This window comes from Hordeum vulgare, chromosome 3H (genome assembly GCF_904849725.1).
Source record: "Hordeum vulgare subsp. vulgare chromosome 3H, MorexV3_pseudomolecules_assembly, whole genome shotgun sequence".
NCBI classification, from domain to species: domain Eukaryota; kingdom Viridiplantae; phylum Streptophyta; class Magnoliopsida; order Poales; family Poaceae; genus Hordeum; species Hordeum vulgare.
This window is the reverse complement of record NC_058520.1, coordinates 267039660-267057071: the sequence shown is the minus strand read 5'-3', so window position 1 is coordinate 267057071 and position 17412 is coordinate 267039660. Positions and strand designations below refer to the sequence as shown.

General features: G+C 49.5%; 1 protein-coding gene across 1 annotated transcript; it reads left to right on the top strand.

The window, feature by feature from the left end:
• Positions 1 to 532: 532 nt before the first annotated feature.
• On the top strand, positions 533 to 853 carry LOC123443835 (the record flags this gene model as incomplete). Its single annotated transcript, XM_045120363.1, has 1 exon — positions 533 to 853. A coding segment is annotated over exon 1 (321 nt), but the record flags the coding sequence as incomplete, so codon positions are not given.
• Between the last annotated feature and the right edge of the window lie 16559 nt (positions 854 to 17412).

The following is a 17412-nucleotide window of genomic DNA, read 5'->3' as shown; positions in this document are numbered from 1 at the left end:
AGATGCTCAAGACGAATTAGGCGAGGGCCGCTCCAAACAAGGAAGGGGAGAATTGTGACGTGTGCGTGTGTAAAGATAGATTCCACCCAAACCTTTCCACTACGGATCCCCTCTTAATAGTACGACTTTCCTATGACTCAAATAAAGAGAATCATAGAGAGCGCCGTGTTTCCGTTCCATAAGAGAGGAGACGAGTTGTCTTGTGCCGTTGACGAGTGTTACCTGAAACCTTGACACACACGATTAGTCCTGTACGGTACTGTCATCAATCACCAAAATTACTTAGGCATAAACTATGCCTCAACACCATGCAACAGTGATGATTTTTGCTGACGTTGAGAGCAAGAGTCGACTGAAGCTGGTGAACAGGGAGGTGAACATGGCCACGCCGACCAACCCCACGTTCCTCAAATGGTCTCAGACTGCGATCACCTTTGACCAGTCGGATCATCCAGCACATGTACCCACCCCAGGGAGGCAGGCTCTAGTCGTCGACCCGGTGGTGGAACGAGTCCGACTGCACAAAGTCCTCATGGACGGCGACAGTGGTTTGAACATCATGTACGCTGACACTCTCAAGGGGATGGGCATTTCGATGTCCAAACTTAGCGAGAGCAGCATGCAGTTCCATGGAGTCGTCCCTGGACGAAAGGCCAAGTCACTCGGCCAGATCGCGTTGGACGTCGTCTTCGGCTCCGACAAGAACTTCCGCAAGGAAAAGCTGACGTTCGAGGTGGTGGATTTCCCAAGTGCGTACCACGCAATTCTGGGCCGCCCGGCGTATGCGCGTTTCATGGCCCGTCCATGGTACGTGTACCTGAAGCTGAAGATGCCAGGCCCGAAAGGTGTGATCACTATCAGAGGCAATCGACAGCGGGCCGAGGAATGTCTGCAGCAGGGATCGAGGATCGCCGATCAGCAGATGGCTGTCCTCGAGCTTGACGAGTACAAGAAGATAGTCGACCCCGCTGACTTGTTGTGTTCGAAGAAGCCAGCTTCGGAGTCCGCATTCCAGTCGGCGGGAGAGACGAAGAAGGTCAGCATCCACCCGACGGATGACACCACTGCCCCGACGAACATCTCCACCACCCTCGATCCTAAATAGGAAGCCGAGCTCATCCAATTCCTCCGTGAGAACTGGGACATCTTTGCATGGAAGCCCGCTGACATGCCAGGTGTACCCAGGGAGTTGGCTGAGCACCGACTGCATGTGGATCCCGCCGCTCGGCCTGTCCGAGAACGCATGCGTCGGTCCGCCGCGCACAAGAGGAAGGCAATCGGAGAAGAGGTGGCCATGCTTTTGGCAGCCAACTTCATTCGCGAGGTACACCACTTCGAGTGGCTCGCCAATGTTGTCATGGTGCCCAAGAAGGACAAGTCACTCCGAATGTGCATCGACTTCAAGCATATCAATAAGGTCTGCCCGAAAGACCATTTTCCGCTCCCCCACATCGATCAAATTGTCGATTCGATTGCGGGTTGCGAGCGTTTGTCATTTCTTGATGCCTACTCGGGCTATCATCAGATCCGTCTATATGGCCCCGATGAATTAAAAACAGCCTTCATCACCACATTCGGGTGCTTCTACTACATCACTATGCCATTTGGTTTGAAGAATGCAGGAGCAACCTTTATGCGCATGATCCAAAAATGCCTCCTCGACCAGATCGGTCGGAATGTGGAGGCGTATATGGATGATCATTTGTCATTTCTTGATGCCTACTCGGGCTATCATCAGATCCGTCTATATGGCCCCGATGAATTAAAAACAGCCTTCATCACCACATTCGGGTGCTTCTGCTACATCACTATGCCATTTGGTTTGAAGAATGCAGGAGCAACCTTTATGCGCATGATCCAAAAATGCCTCCTCGACCAGATCGGTCAGAATGTGGAGGCGTATATGGATGATATCGTAGTCAAGTCACGCAAAGGTTCCGACCTGTTGTCTGACTTGGCAGAAACATTCGCCAACCTTCGTAGGTACGATATCAAGCTCAACCTAGCCAAGTGTTCATTCGGCGTTCCCAGCGGAAAGTTACTCGGTTTCTTTGTTTCCGAACGAGGGATCGATGTCAACCTCGAAAAGATCGGGACCATCGTCCGAATGGAGCGGCCGGTCAGAATACACGATGTTCAAAGGCTCACAGGTTGCCTAACGGCTTTGAGCAGGTTTATCAGTCGACTCGGCGAGAAGGCGCTTCCTCTGTACCGACTCATGAAGAAATCAGATACTTTCGAGTGGACAGACGAAGCCCAAGTCGCATTCGACGACCTCAAAGTCCTACTTTCCACCCAGCCGGTTCTTACTGCTCCGCTCAGTAAAGAGCCCCTTCTTCTGTACATCGCGGCTACAAATCAAGTCGTCAGCACTGTTCTCACAGTCGAACGGGAAGAAGAAGGCAAAGCATACAAGGTTCAGCGACCAGTGTATTATGTCTCCGAAGTCCTGACTCCTTCCAAGCAGAGGTATCCCCACTATCAAAAACATATCTACGGGATTTACATGACTGCGAAGAAGGTGGCTCATTATTTCCAAGACCACTCGGTGTCTGTCGTTTCTGATGCTCCGTTGTCGGAAATCCTCCACAATCGGGACGCATCGGGTCAAGTGGCGAAGTGGGCAATGGAGATCTTATACTGCGACATCAAGTTGAAGGCCAAGAAAGCTATAAAGTCTCAAGCTCTGGCTGACTTCATAGCAGAATGGGTAGAACAACAGCAACCGACCCACATCTACTCGGCTCATTGGACAATGTTCTTCGATGGGTCCAAGATGTTGAATGGCTCCGGCGCTGGCGTTGTGATCATATCGCCAAAGGGTGACAAACTCAAGTATGTGTTGCAGATACACTTTGATTCCTCCAACAACGAGGCAGAGTATGAAGCTCTCCTTTATGGACTGCGCATGGCCATCGCACTCGGCGTCCGTCGCCTAATGGTCTATGGCGATTCGGATTTGGTGGTTAATCAAGTGATGAAGGAGTGGGACGTCAGGAACCCCACCATGACCACATACTGCAATGCAGTGAGGAAGCTCGAGAAAAAGTTTGAAGGTCTAGAACTCCACAATGTTCCACGACTGAAAAACCAAGCAGCTGATGAGTTGGCAAAACTCGGATCCACTCGGAGACCAGTCCCGAGTGACGTCTGCCTCGAGCACCTCCACCTTCCCTCAGTTAAAGAAGATCCTTTCACAGAGGAACCAGTACAATCAAAGAGCTTGACAGATCCGACTGAAGTCGAAGTACCTATTGTGGTTGATTTGATCATGGAGATTCTTGCTGTCATCCCCGATTGGACTGTGCCGATCATTGCATACATCCTGAGGAAAGAATTACGAGAAGATGAAGTCCAAGCCAGACAGATCGTCCGCAGGTCAAAGTCGTTCACTGTCATCGATGGCCAATTGTACAAGGAAAGCGTTTCAGGCGTCCTTCAACGATGCATCTCCCCTGAGGAGGGACAGTTAATCCTGGAAGAAATTCACTCGGGAACCTGCGGTCATCACGCCTCTTCAAGAGCAATCGTCACCAAAGCATCCAGAGCTGGCTTCTTCTGGCTGCAGGCGAATGAAATGGCGAAAGATATGGTCGACCGATGTGAAGGTTGTCAGTTCTACTCTAACAAGTCCCACAAGCCAAGATCTGCGTTGAAGACATTCCCTCTTGTTTGGCCGTTTGAAGTATGGGGATTAGATACAGTCGATCCATTCAGGACATGCCAAGGGGGATTCACACATCTGTTGGTGGCAGTCGACAAGTTCACAAAGTGGATCGAAGCCAAGCCCATCAAGAAGCTCGACGCCCTTACTGCCATCAAGTTTGTCCGGGACATCATCTCCAGATTCGGGGTACCTCACAGCATAATCACTGACAACGGAACAAACTTTGACTCGGACAGATTCAAAGGTTTCTATACAGGCCAGGGTATCCGAGTGGATTTTGCATCTGTGGCGCATCCCCAAACAAACGGGCAAGCAAAGCGGGCGAATGGACTTATTCTGCAAGGTTTGAAGCCTCGACTCCTGCAAGAAGTGGGATATGCCGCCGGCGCATGGGTCACCGAGCTACCTTCGGTGCTTTGGGGTCTCCGCACAACCCCAAATAGATCTACAGGGCGATCCCCGTTCTTCCTCGTTTACGGAGCAGAGGCAGTCCTTCCGAGTGACTTGCTTCACAACGCTCCACGAGTGGAACTCTTCTCCGAAGCTGAAGCAGAGAAAGCAAGGCAAGACGGAGTGGATCTTCTAGAGGAGGAGCGTGAGATGGCGCTGACACGCTCAACCATTTACCAACAAGATCTGCGGCGCTTTCATGCGCGACACGTCAGGAGTCGTACATTCCAAGCAGGCGACCTGGTGCTCCGAGTGGATCAGCAGAGACCTCACAAGTTGGCTCTCGCCTCGGAAGGACCCTTCATCATCTCCAAGGTGCTGAACAACGGAGCATATCGACTGTACAACATCGACAGGGAAACGGACCAGCCGCGAGCATGGAACGGAGATCTCCTGAAGCGTTTCTACACGTGACCGTCGACTGAAGCAATGTAAAGAACAAGTATCGGTGAAGTAATACAAAGCAGATTGAGTTTTTGCACATTCAAAATTCTTCCGCGGTCGCAGACTCCGATCTCAAAAAAAACTTCGCTGCGAACCAGAGTCGCTTCTCCGAGTGTGCACTAAACGTCGCACTCGGGGACTTAGCTGCGATCCAGAATCGCCTAAGTATTAACTTTCTCCGAGTGTGCACTAAACGTCGCACTCGGGGACTTAGCTGCGATCCAGAATCGCCTAAGTATTAACTTTCTCCGAGTGTGCACTAAACGTCGCACTCGGGGACTTAGCTGCGATCAAGAATCGCCTAAGTACAAACTTTCTCCGAGTGTGCACTAAACGTCGCACTCGGGGACTTAGCTGCGATCAAGAATCGCCTAAGTACAAACTTTCTCCGAGTGTGCACTAAACGTCGCACTCGGGGACTTAGCTGCGATCAAGAATCGCCTAAGTACAAACTTTCTCCGAGTGTGCACTAAACGTCGCACTCGGGGACTTAGCTGCGATCAAGAATCGCCTAAGTACAAATTTTCTCCGAGTGTGCACTAACTGTCGCACTCGGGGACTTAGCTGCGATCACGAATCGCCTAAGTACAAACTTTCTCCGAGTGTGCACTTAACGTCGCACTCGGGGACTTAGACGCGATCCAGAATCGCCTAAGTACTAACTTTCTCCGAATGTGCACTAAACGTCGCACTCGGAGACTTGTCTGCGATCAAGAATCGCCTAAATAGAAAGCTTCCTTTGAGTGTATCTCCAAGATCCACTCGGAGGCTTAGCAGACCCTCATGGAGGCTCATGCAGATGTCAAGACAGCTGACAATTACATGAGTAGCAGAACCTCATTGAGGCTCATGTAGATGTCAAGACAACTGACAATTACACGAGTAGCAACTCGCTCTGAGTACGACCTTACAGTCGCAATCGAAGACTTAGCCGCGATCACAAATCGCCTAAGTACACAATTGCCTTCGAGTGTATCCTACAGATCCACTGGGAGACTCAGCAGACCCTCAGTAAGGCTCATGCAGATGTCAAGACAACTGACAATTACATGAGTAGCAGAACCTCATTGAGGCTCATGTAGATGTCAAGACAACCGACAATTACATGAGTAGCAACTCGCTCCGAGTACGACCTTACAGTTGCACTCGAAGACTTAGCCGCGATCACAAATCACCTAAGTACACAATTGCCTTCGAGTGTACCCTACAGATCCACTCGGAGACTCAGCAGACCCTCAGTAAGGCTCATGCAGATGTCAAGACAACTGACAATTACATGAGTAGCAGAACCTCATTGAGGCGCATGTAGATGTCAAGACAACTGACAATTACATGAGTAGCAACTCGCTCCGAGTACGACCTTACAGTCGCACTCGAAGGCTTAGCCGCGATCACAAATCGCCTAAGTACACAATTGCCTTCGAGTGTATCCTACAGATCCACTTGGAGACTCAGCACACCCTCAGTAAGGCTCTTGCAGATGTCAAGACAACTCACAATTACATGCTCCGCATGTTTGCCATTGGCTTCACGAAGAAACGCCAAACAAAAACCACGAGCCAAAATCGTGTCAACAACTCTTTGGCAAAGGAAGAGCAAAAGATTCGATTCAAATTCAAAGTTCGTCTAAAGATAGTTGGTTCGTGTAGATCAAGCTTATCCACACCGAACCACGAATGTGACGGCCAACAACAGTGGCCAAAGTTTCATACAACTAACACTCGGCATACCGAGGTAAAAGTTTTCTTAAACGTCGTCAGGACTCGCACAGGGACTGGCAGGCTCCACGAAAGTGTCGAGGTCGATCCCGTCTATGATGCGAGTGGCGCTCTCAAGGAAGGTCTCCATGAAATCTTCGAATCGAAGCTTTTTGGTGTTGGCGACTTGCAACGCCTTCAGCTTCTCTTCGCGAGCCTCCTTGCAGTGCACACGGACCAGCGACAGCGCCACGTTCGCACCACAGCGAGCCGCAAACTTCTTCCACGCCTGCAGTCGGTTCGGAACCTCCTCCAGCCGAGTCATCAAACCTTAAATCTCTTGCCGAGACTCGTCTTCAGGCCAAAGCTCCTTGTCGATTCGGCCGACGACCTCTCTCAGTCGACCGATGAAAGGTCCCACTTTGCCCAGGCGAATGTGCGCTTGGAGCAGGTCTTGATTAGCGTCCTCGCCGAGTGGAACGTTCGGAAGAACCGACCGCTCAACATCAGCTGCCTCAGCCTCAGCGTCCATGCAAAAATCTGCAAAGACAGGACGAGCACAAAATAAGCACAGAATGAAATACACAGTCAAGAAGCACTCGGAAATAATAGAATTTACCACCGAGAAGCGCAATCATCTTCCTTGCCCAGTCACTGACGTAATTCTCCTGTGCTATGCACCGCCTGTTCAACACCTGCATCTGTCCCATCAGCTCGGTCCTTTGTTTCCCCATTTTCTCCACTTCGGCCGCCAATGCCTTGTTTGCCTCACGGGACTCCTCCAAGGACTTCTCTCGTTCAGCCACAAGACCCTTCAGACCATCCAAGGCAAGCATTGTTGCATCCAGTTCCGCAGCAAACTGAATCTTTTCAGCCTTCAGAGTCTGGTACGCTGATCCCATCTCGCAAGTCTTCTGCAAGTCAGCTCCAAGAGACGACCAGACAAATTCAACAAGGACAACAATAAAAACTCGAAGTTCTTCAGACCCCTGCCGACGCAAGCTGTCGACAGTGGTCTCGGGGACTACACCCAGTGGGTTCACTAAGAGTGACCCCACTGGCATGAAGCTCAAACAGGTCCGCCCTATTGAGATACATAACAACAAAAACAAGCCTATGAGGTTACTACTACCCGACCTGAGTAAAATTACTCTCGGGGACTCATCCAGTAGGTGCACTCGGAGTGCCCCCACCGGTAACATTCAAACAGATTAGTTTTGATCTGATCAAGTTAAAGAAAATGTATATAAAGACAACTGCCGGTGCAAGCACTCGACAGAAGTCTCGGGGACTACACCCACTGGGTTCACTAAGAGTGAACCCACTGCAAAATAATCATACTGTATCCGAGTACATTGCTTAAACACCCAGTGGGTTACAAGAGGAAAGTAAATACTTACTAGCCCACTTACTCGGATATCGTCCCAGAGTTCCAAGCTTCGCTTGTACACAGACGCGATGGAGTCGTACGCTCTCTTGGCATCTCCCGCCATCAACTCCACCTGCACCATGGCCCCCTTGTCAGCTCCCACCTGATATTCCGGGAGGCGCTGGACGTCGTACTGGACAGTCAACGGACCTGGCACCACAGGAGGCTCCTTGGGCATCCCAAGTCCTGCTCCAGTCGGTTCAGCAGCGATAAGCGTTGTTTCAGTCGGCAGCGCGTCCATGGCGGGAGTAGTAACCGGTGGAACAACCTCAAGGACAGGCACCGCAGCTTGCTCGGACCTCCTCTGGTCGCCCTCCTCCACATAAATCACCTCTGAGGGAAACCCGACCGAACGGCATGAGACCACAGGAAAAAGGCAAGACCAAAGACAGAATTCGTGATGCAATAATGTAAGCTCTCGGAATCGCCACGACGCACCTGGCTGGGATGTGACAACGTTGTCCATGTCCATGGAATCGTCCCCCAGGCATGGCGGAGAGGTGGCGGAGGTGGCAGCTCTGTCGAGTAAAATTCATTCGACCAATAAGCATGAGTTCAATAAAATACTGGAAGAAGATAGAAGAACAATGCACTTACGTTGAGGTGACGGGAACTGTGACCCTCATCCGCGGCAAAGCCTTCCGAGGCTTAGATCCACTCGGTTTGGCCACCTTAGAGGGCTGGCCCGCGGGCTCAGCAGCAGAGTCCCTGGTCCTCTTTGTGCTCCGAGCACTCGGAACCACGGGAGCGGCTGGCAAGGCGCTCGGAACCACAGGAGCAGCTGGCGGGGCACTCGAGGATGCTGGACGAGCCGACGGAGCCACGGGTTCGTGACGACGTTTAGTTCGAGGCTCTAGCGGTGGGGGTGGCGAGTTCTGTTCCTCATCTTCCTCCTCTTCTTCTTCGGACTCCTCCTCCGTCTCCTCACCGTCGGAGACATACTCGACGCTCTCCACGTTGCCCTCCTGGCTACCTTCCTCTTCCTCGGCCGGATTCCCGTTCGAGACAGGAGAAAACCAGTTGGTCCACGCCTGCACGAGAAACAGTCGACAACATCAGACGTCAGACAGTGATTCAAGAAAGCGATAAATCTAAGACAATTGTGTGCACTCGACAAGTTATACTCACCTCATTCGGAGGAGGGTTGTCCGCGCGGAAGGGCTTCACTCGCCGGGCTCCTCTGGGGTTATTGCATGCGCCTGTGATGTTGAGGACCCACGACGCTACCATCTCCCCGGTCACGCACTCGGGGTTAGTCCGAGTGGAGTCCTTAGGCCCCGTGTAGTGCCACATGGCGTGGTGTCGAGTTTGCAGAGGCTGGATACACTGACCCAGAAAAACCTCCAGCAAATCTATGCAGGCGACTCCCCTTCGAACGACCTCTACAAGCGCATCGACCAGAGGCTGGATCTGGATCTTCTCCGCCTTCGTGAGCGCAAGCTACCTAAGTGGAGCCGGTCGGTCTAAGCTAAAAGGAGGCAGTCCAGTTGCGGCATTCGGGCAGGCAACATCCTGGCAGTAGAACCATGTCGACTGCCAGTTCCTAACAGATTCAGACAACTGAAGAGCGGGATAGCTACTTTTACTTTTCTTTTGGAAGCCTAAGCCTCCGCAGAGCTGAAGGAGGTGAGTTTTGTCATCCGACTGGTTAAGTCTTTTGATGGTTTGAGATCTAGCAGAGAAGATGTGCTTGAAATGCCCCCAATGGGGAGGACAGCCGATAAAACACTCGCATAGCACGACGAAGGCACATAGATGAGCTATTGTGTTGGGAGGAAAATGGTGGAGCTGCACCCCGAAGAGGTTCATTATACCTTTGAAGAAGGGATGAGGAGGCAGAGAGAAGCCTCGATGCACGTGGCTGAGCAGCAAGACGCGCTCCCCCTCCTCGGGCGCCAGCTCGGTCTCGCCCTCCGTTGGCAACCTCCACGTCTTGTGAACGATCATGCCGTGCTCCACCAACTCCAACAAGTCCCCCTTCATCATCGTGGAGGGGAGGAAATCCCCCTGGATCCAACCCGCCGGCAGTGCTCGTTGCCGCCGCTGAGCAGGAGCCGCCGCCTTCCCCTTCTTCTTCCGCGCCTCGAGCTTGCTGGTCTGCCCCTTTGTCATGGTGGAGGTTGCAGATCCGCGAGGGTGAAGGATAAAGGAGGAGCTTGAGATGCGCGGGAGGTGGCGAGAGAAGCGGGGCAAGTGCGAGCTATCAGGCAAGTGCAACGAAAAACCCTCGCTCTAGAGGTTTACATAAGGTTCCGACTGGGCCACTAGCAGGTGGCCCCGAAATCTTATCCCCGACCGGTTGCTGCGATATTTGTGGAGAAGATGAAGGCGCGGAAATCGAGGCGGCAGATACTACTCGATTACGATGTCGTCATCCCCGCTGAGCGCGCGGCAACCGAAATTTGAGGATTCCGGAAAATCCGCCGCTGTCAGTTGACTGGTCACGTCAAAGATACCACGAAAGCACTCGGTCCCTGACGGTTCGTTTCACAAATACATCCACTCGGATCACTGGTCAAAGAGGATAAAATGGATCGAGGCAAACAACGCCAAAGTCACATCCGTACCAGTCGGATCCGTACTCCAAGCATCGCTTCGTCGTTTCAACCCCAATCCATTCGGGGACTAATGATGGGGTTATAGTCCTAGGGTAGGGTCATAGGCCTGCCCTATGAGTCCTACCCAAGGACTACCCTTCATAAGGGATAAGGCCCTTAGTCAGTTCGGACTGAATTAAGGACTTCCCATCATCCAGTCGGTGACGAATCCTCCATCACCCAGTCGGAGATGAGAATTCGGAGCGTATCAAACTTACCGACTGGATTCCACTCTGTGCATCGTAACCCCCCTGGAGGGCAACGGTCATACGTTTCCATGTACCTTTATTAGCATTTAAGACATATGTTACCTGTAACGTAGGCATTTATTCGCCACTACTCCACCCCTGTGCACCGAACCGTTGTGAAGGGCAGCACACTCTATATAAGCCGCCCTTCCCCACTGGTGCAGGGGTTAGCAATTCACTGTAATCCATATTCCACTCGACAACAAGCTCCCAAGAGCACTGAGACGTAGGGCTTTTACCTCCACCGTAGAGAGGCCTGAACTCATACAACCTCGCCGTAGCTAAGGCTCTGCCCATCCTTTCGTACCCTACACATCTACTGTCAGACTTATACCCACGACACCTGCCGATAATGCTAATGCCACAACCTAGAATGCCTACCATAAACTCGTTGATGAATCGAACAAGATCAGCTGCCTCATGCTGGCTTGTATGGAGCGTGATTTGCAACAACATTTTGAAGACATTGCGGATTTCATATGATCGAGAGTCTCAAGAGCAAGTTCTAGGTTCAGGCAAGGACCTACAGGTTCAATGTCTGACGATCCTTGATCGATTGTAAGCTGAAGGAAGGTGATCCATTGAGCCCACATGTGATCAAGATGATCGGATACGTGCAAGCTTTGGATCGATTGGGCTTCCCGCTCTCGGATGAGTTGGCTATTGTTGTAGTTCTAGGTTCTCTACAAGCTAGCTATGGGACGTTCATCTCAAACTATCATACACATGGCATGGATAAAAGCTCACTTAGTTGCATGGGATGGTCAAGGTGGCAGAGCAGGATATTAAGAAAGGCACGCATCAAGTGTTGATGGTGCAAAACTCGGCAAAGTTCAAGAAGAGTTGGTCCAAGAAAAAAGGTAAGGCAAAGGGCATGGAGAAGGTTGTCTCCGCCGCTGAGCCGAAGTCCGGACCGAACTCAAAGACCATTTGCTTTCATTGCAAGGAAGCTCGTCACTGGAAGAGGAATTGTAGCAAGTGCTCGCTGAGCATGGCAATAAGACCGGAGATGCTTCTTCAGGCAAAGGTACACTTGTTACATATGTTATAGACACTTACCTTGCTCACATACCTAGTAGATCTTGGGTATTTGATACCGGATCGGTTGCTCATATTCGCAACTCGATGCAGGGGCTAGTAAGAACTAGGCGTGTGGCACGAGGGGAGATTGACATCAAGGTCGGCAACAAAGCAAGAGTTGCTGCATTGGAGGTGAGCACGATGCATCTCCAACTTCCTTCTGGATTTATTTTGGAATTGAATAATTGTTATCACATTCCCGCACTTAGCTGGAACATTATTTCTGCCTCATGCTTGATGAGTCGGGGTTATGAATTCAATTTAAAGGTCGATGGTTGTTCATTTTATTTGAATGTAATGTTCCACGGCTATGCACCCATTGTAGTGTTGGAATTATGCCCTAGAGGCAATAATAAATATAGTTATTATTATAATTCCTGTATCAAGATAATCGTTTATTATCCATGCTATAATTGTATTGAATGAAGACTCATTTACATGTGTGGATACATAGACAAAACACTGTCCCTAGCAAGCCTCTAGTTGGCTAGCCAGTTGATCAAAAATAGTCAGTGTCTTCTGATTATGAACAAGGTGTTGTTTCTTGATAACTGGATCACGTCATTAGGAGAATCACGTGATGGACTAGACCCAAACTAATAGACGTAGCATGTTGATCGTGTCATTTTGTTGCTACTGTTTTCTGCGTGTCAAGTATTTGTTCCTATGACCATGAGATCATATAACTCACTAACACCGGAGGAATACTTTGTGTGTATCAAACGTCGCAACGTAACTGGGTGACTATAAATATGCTCTACAGGTATCTCCGAAGGTGTTCGTTGAGTTAGTATGGATCAAGAATGGGATTTGTCACTCCGTGTGACGGAGAGGTATCTCGGGGCCCACTCGGTAATACAACATCACACACAAGCCTTGCAAGCAATGTAACTTAGTGTAAGTTGCGGGATCTTGTATTACGGAACGAGTAAAGAGACTTGCCGGTAAACGAGATTGAAATAGGTATGCGGATACTGACGATCGAATCTCGGGCAAGTAACATACCGAAGGACAAAGGGAATGACATACGGGATTATATGAATCCTTGGCACTGAGGTTCAAACGATAAGATCTTCGTAGAATATGTAGTATCCAATATGGGCATCCAGGTCCCGCTATTGGATATTGACCGAGGAGTCTCTCGGGTCATGTCTACATAGTTCTCGAACCCGCAGGGTCTGCACACTTAAGGTTCGACGTTGTTTTATGCGTATTTGAGTTATATGGTTGGTTACCGAATGTTGTTCGGAGTCCCGGATGAGATCACGGACGTCATGAGGGTTTCCGGAATGGTCCGGAAATGAAGATTGATATATAGGATGACCTAATTTGATTACCGGAAGGTTTTCGGAGTTACCGGGAATGTACCGGGAATGACGAATGGGTTCCGGGAGTTCACCGGGGGGGGCAACCCACCCCGGGGAAGCCCATAGGCCTTGAGGGTGGCGCACCAGCCCTTAGTGGGCTGGTGGGACAGCCCAAAAGGGCCCTATGCGCATTGGAAGAAAAATCAAAGAGAAAAGAAAAAAAAGGAGGAGGTGGGAAAGGAAAGAAGGACTCCACCCACCAAACCAAGTAGGACTCGGTTTGGGGCGGAGTCCTTCCCCCCTTTGGATCAGCCGACCCCCTTGGGGCTCCTTGAGCCCCAAGGCAAGGTCCCCCCTCTCCCACCTATATATACGGAGGTTTTAGGGCTGATTTGAGATGACTTTTCCACGGCAGCCCGACCACATACCTCCACGGTTTTTCCTCTAGATCGCGTTTCTGCGGAGCTCGGGCGGAGCCCTGCTGAGACGAGATCATCACCAACCTCCGGAGCGCCGTCACGCTGCCGGGGAACTCTTCTACCTCTCTGTCTCTCTTGCTGGATCAAGAAGGCCGAGATCATCGTCGAGCTGTACGTGTGCTGAACGCGGAGGTGCCGTCCGTTCGGCACTAGATCGTGGGACTGATCGCGCGATAGTTCGCGGGGCGGATCGAGGGACGTGAGGACGTTCCACTACATCAACCGCGTTCACTAACGCTTCTGCTGTATGGTCTACAAGGGTACGTAGATCACTCATCCCCTCTCGTAGATGGACATCACCATGATAGGTCTTCGTGCGCGTAGGAAATTTTTTGTTTCCCATGCGACGTTCCCCAACAGTGGCATCATGAGCTAGGTTCATGCGTAGATGTATTCTCGAGTAGGACACAAAAGTTTTTGTGGGTGGTGATGTGCGTTTTTCTGCCCTCCTTAGTCTTTTCTTGATTCCGCGGTATTGTTGGATTGAAGCGGCTTGGACCGACATTACTCGTACGCTTACGAGAGACTGGTTTCATCGCTACGAGTAACCCCGTTGCTCAAAGATGACTGGCAAGTGTCGGTTTCTCCAACTTTAGTTGAATCGGATTTGACCGAGGAGGTCCTTGGATGAGGTTAAATAGCAACTCATATATCTCCATTGTGGTGTTTGCGTAAGTAAGATGCGATCCTACTAGATACCCATGGTCACCACGTAAAACATGCAACAACTAAATTAGAGGACGTCTAACTTGTTTTTGCAGGGTATGCTTGTGATGTGATATGGCCAACGATGTGATGTGATATATTGGATGTATGAGATGATCATGTTGTAATAGATAATATTGACTTGCACGTCGATGGTACGGCAACCGGCAGGAGCCATAGGGTTGTCTTTATACTAATGCTTGTGCTTGCAGATGCGTTTACTATTTTGCTAGGATGTAGCTTTAGTAGTAATGGCACGAGTAGCACGACAACCCCGATGGCGACACGTTGATGGAGATCATGGTGTGGCGCCGGTGACAAGAAGATCGTGCCGGTGCTTTGGTGATGGAGATTAAGAAGCACGTGATGATGGCCATATCATGTCACTTATGAATTGCATGTGATGTTAATCCTTTTATGCACCTTATTTTGCTTAGAACGACGGTAGCATTATGAGGTGATCTCTCACTAAAATTTCAAGACGAAATTGTGTTCTCCCCGACTGTGCACCGTTGCTACAGTTCGTCGTTTCGAGACACCACGTGATGATCGGGTGTGATAGACTCAACGTTCACATACAACGGGTGCAAAACAGTTGCGCACAGCGGAACACTCGGGTTAAGCTTGACGAGCCTAGCATGTGCAGACATGGCCTCGGAACACATGAGACCGAAAGGTCGATCATGAATCATATAGATTAAGTTAAACTCTAATTATCTTGAACATAGTCTAAGTCCACTTTGAATATATTTGTGTTGTAGATCATGGCTCACGCGACAGTCACCCTGAATTTTAATACGTTCCTAGAGAAAGCTAAGTTGAAAGATGATGGAAGCAACTTTGTAGACTGGGCTCGTAATCTTAAGCTAATCTTACAAGCTGGGAAGAAGGATTATGTCCTTAATGCTGCGCTAGGAGATGAACCACCCGCTACGGCTGACCAGGATGTTAAGAACGCTTGGTTAGCACGTAAGGAGGACTACTCAGTAGTTCAATGTGCAGTCTGGCTTAGAACCGGGACTTCAACGTCGCTTTGAGCGTCATGGAGCATTTGAGATGTTCCAGGAGTTGAAGTTTATCTTTCATAAGAACGCCCGGATCGAGAGGTAGAGACCTCCGATAAATTCTATGCTTGCAAGATGGAGGAGAACTCGTCTGTCAGTGAACATGTGCTCAAAATGTCTGGGTACTCAAACCATCTAGCTGAGCTGGGGATTGAACTCCCGCAAGAGGCTATCACTGACAGAATCCTTCAATCACTGCCGCCAAGCTATAAAGGCTTTGTGTTGAACTACAACATGCAAGGGATGAACAAGTCACCCGACGAGTTGTTTGCGATGCTGAAAGTCACAGAGTCTGAACTCCGTAAAGAGCATCAAGTGTTGATGGTGAATAAGACCACTAGTTTCAAGAGAAATGGCAAAGGCAAGAAGGGTAATTCAAAGAAGAGCGGCAAGCCTGTTGCCAATCCGACGAAGAAACCCAAAGCTGGACCTAAGCCTGAAACAGAGTGTTACTATTGCAAGGGTATGGGTCACTAGAAGCGCAATTGCCCCAAGTATCTGGAAGATAAGAAGGCGGCCAAAGAAAAATCAGGTATATTTGATATACATGTTATTGGTGTGTACTTAACCGGCTCTCTTAGTAGTGCGTGGGTATTCGATACCGGTTCTGTTGCTCATATTTGCAACTCGAAACAGGAACTGCGGAATAGACGAAGGCTGGCGAAAGATGAAGTGACGATGCGCGTAGGAAATGGTTCCAAGGTTGATGCAATCGCCGTGAGCATAGTTTCACTTCAGTTACCATCAGGATTAGTTATGAACTTGAATCATTGTTATTTAGTGCCTGCGTTGAGCATGAACATTATATCTGGATCTTGTTATTGCGAGACGGTTACTCTTTTAAGTCAGAGAATAATGGTTGTTCAATTTCTATGAGTAACATCTTTTATGGTCATGCACCCAATGTGAGATGATTGTTCATATTGAATCTTGATAGCGATACACACATACATAACATTGAGACCAAAAGAGTTAGAGTTAACAATGATAGCGCCATATTTTTGTGGCACTGCCGCTTAGGTCATATTGGTGTAAAGCGCATGAAGAAACTCCATGCCGATGGACTTTTGGAGTCACTTGACTTTGATTCACTTGACACGTGCGAACCATGCCTCATGGGCAAGATGACTAAAACTCCGTTCTCCGGAACAATGGAGCGTGCAAGTGACTTGTTGGAAATCATACATACCGATGTGTGTGGTCCGATGAGCGTAGAGGCACGCGGCGGATATCGTTATTTTCTCACCTTCACTGACGATTTGAGTAGATATGGTTATGTCTACTTAATGAAGCACAAGTCTGAAACATTTGAAAAGTTCAAGCAATTTCAAAGTGAAGTTGGAAATCATCGTAACAAGAAGATCAAGTTCCTACGGTCTGATCGTGGGGGTGAATATCTGAGTTTCGAGTTTGGTGCTCACTTAAGACAATGTGGAATTGTTTCACAATTTACACCGCCTGGAACACCACAACGTAATGGTGTGTCCGAACGTCGTAATCATACTTTATTAGAGATGGTGCGATCTATGATGTCTCTTACCGATTTGCCGTTATCGTTTTGGGGTTATGCATTAGAAACAGCTGCATTCACTTTAAATAGGGCACCATCAAAATCCGTTGAGACAACACCATACGAACTGTGGTATGGAAAAAGGCCAAAGTTGTCGTTTCTTAAAGTTTGGGGATGTGATGCTTATGTCAAAAAGCTTCAGCCTGAAAAGCTGGAACCCAAAGCGGAAAAGTGCATCTTCATAGGTTACCCAAAAGAGACAGTTGGGTACACCTTCTATCTCAAATCCGAGGGCAAAGTGTTTGTTGCTAAAAACGGAGCTTTTCTCGAGAAGGAGTTTCTCTCGAGAGAATTGACTGGGAGGAAGATAGAACTTGACGAGGTTGTCGAACCTCTCATCCCTCTGGATGGTGGCGCAGGGCAAGGGGAAACCTCTGTCATTGCGACGCCGGTTGAGGAGGAAGTTAATGATGATGATCATGAAACTCCGGTTCAAGTTTCTGTCGAACCACGCAGGTCGACAAGACCACGTGCTGCTCCAGAGTGGTACGGTAATCCCGTCTTATCAATCATGTTGTTGGACAACAATGAACCTGCAAATTATGAAGAAGCAATGGTGGGCCCAGATTCCAACAAATGGCTAGAAGCCATGAAGTCCGGGATAGGATCCATGTATGAGAACAAAGTGTGGACTTTGGAGGTACTGCCTGAGGGCCGCAAGGCTATTCAGAACAA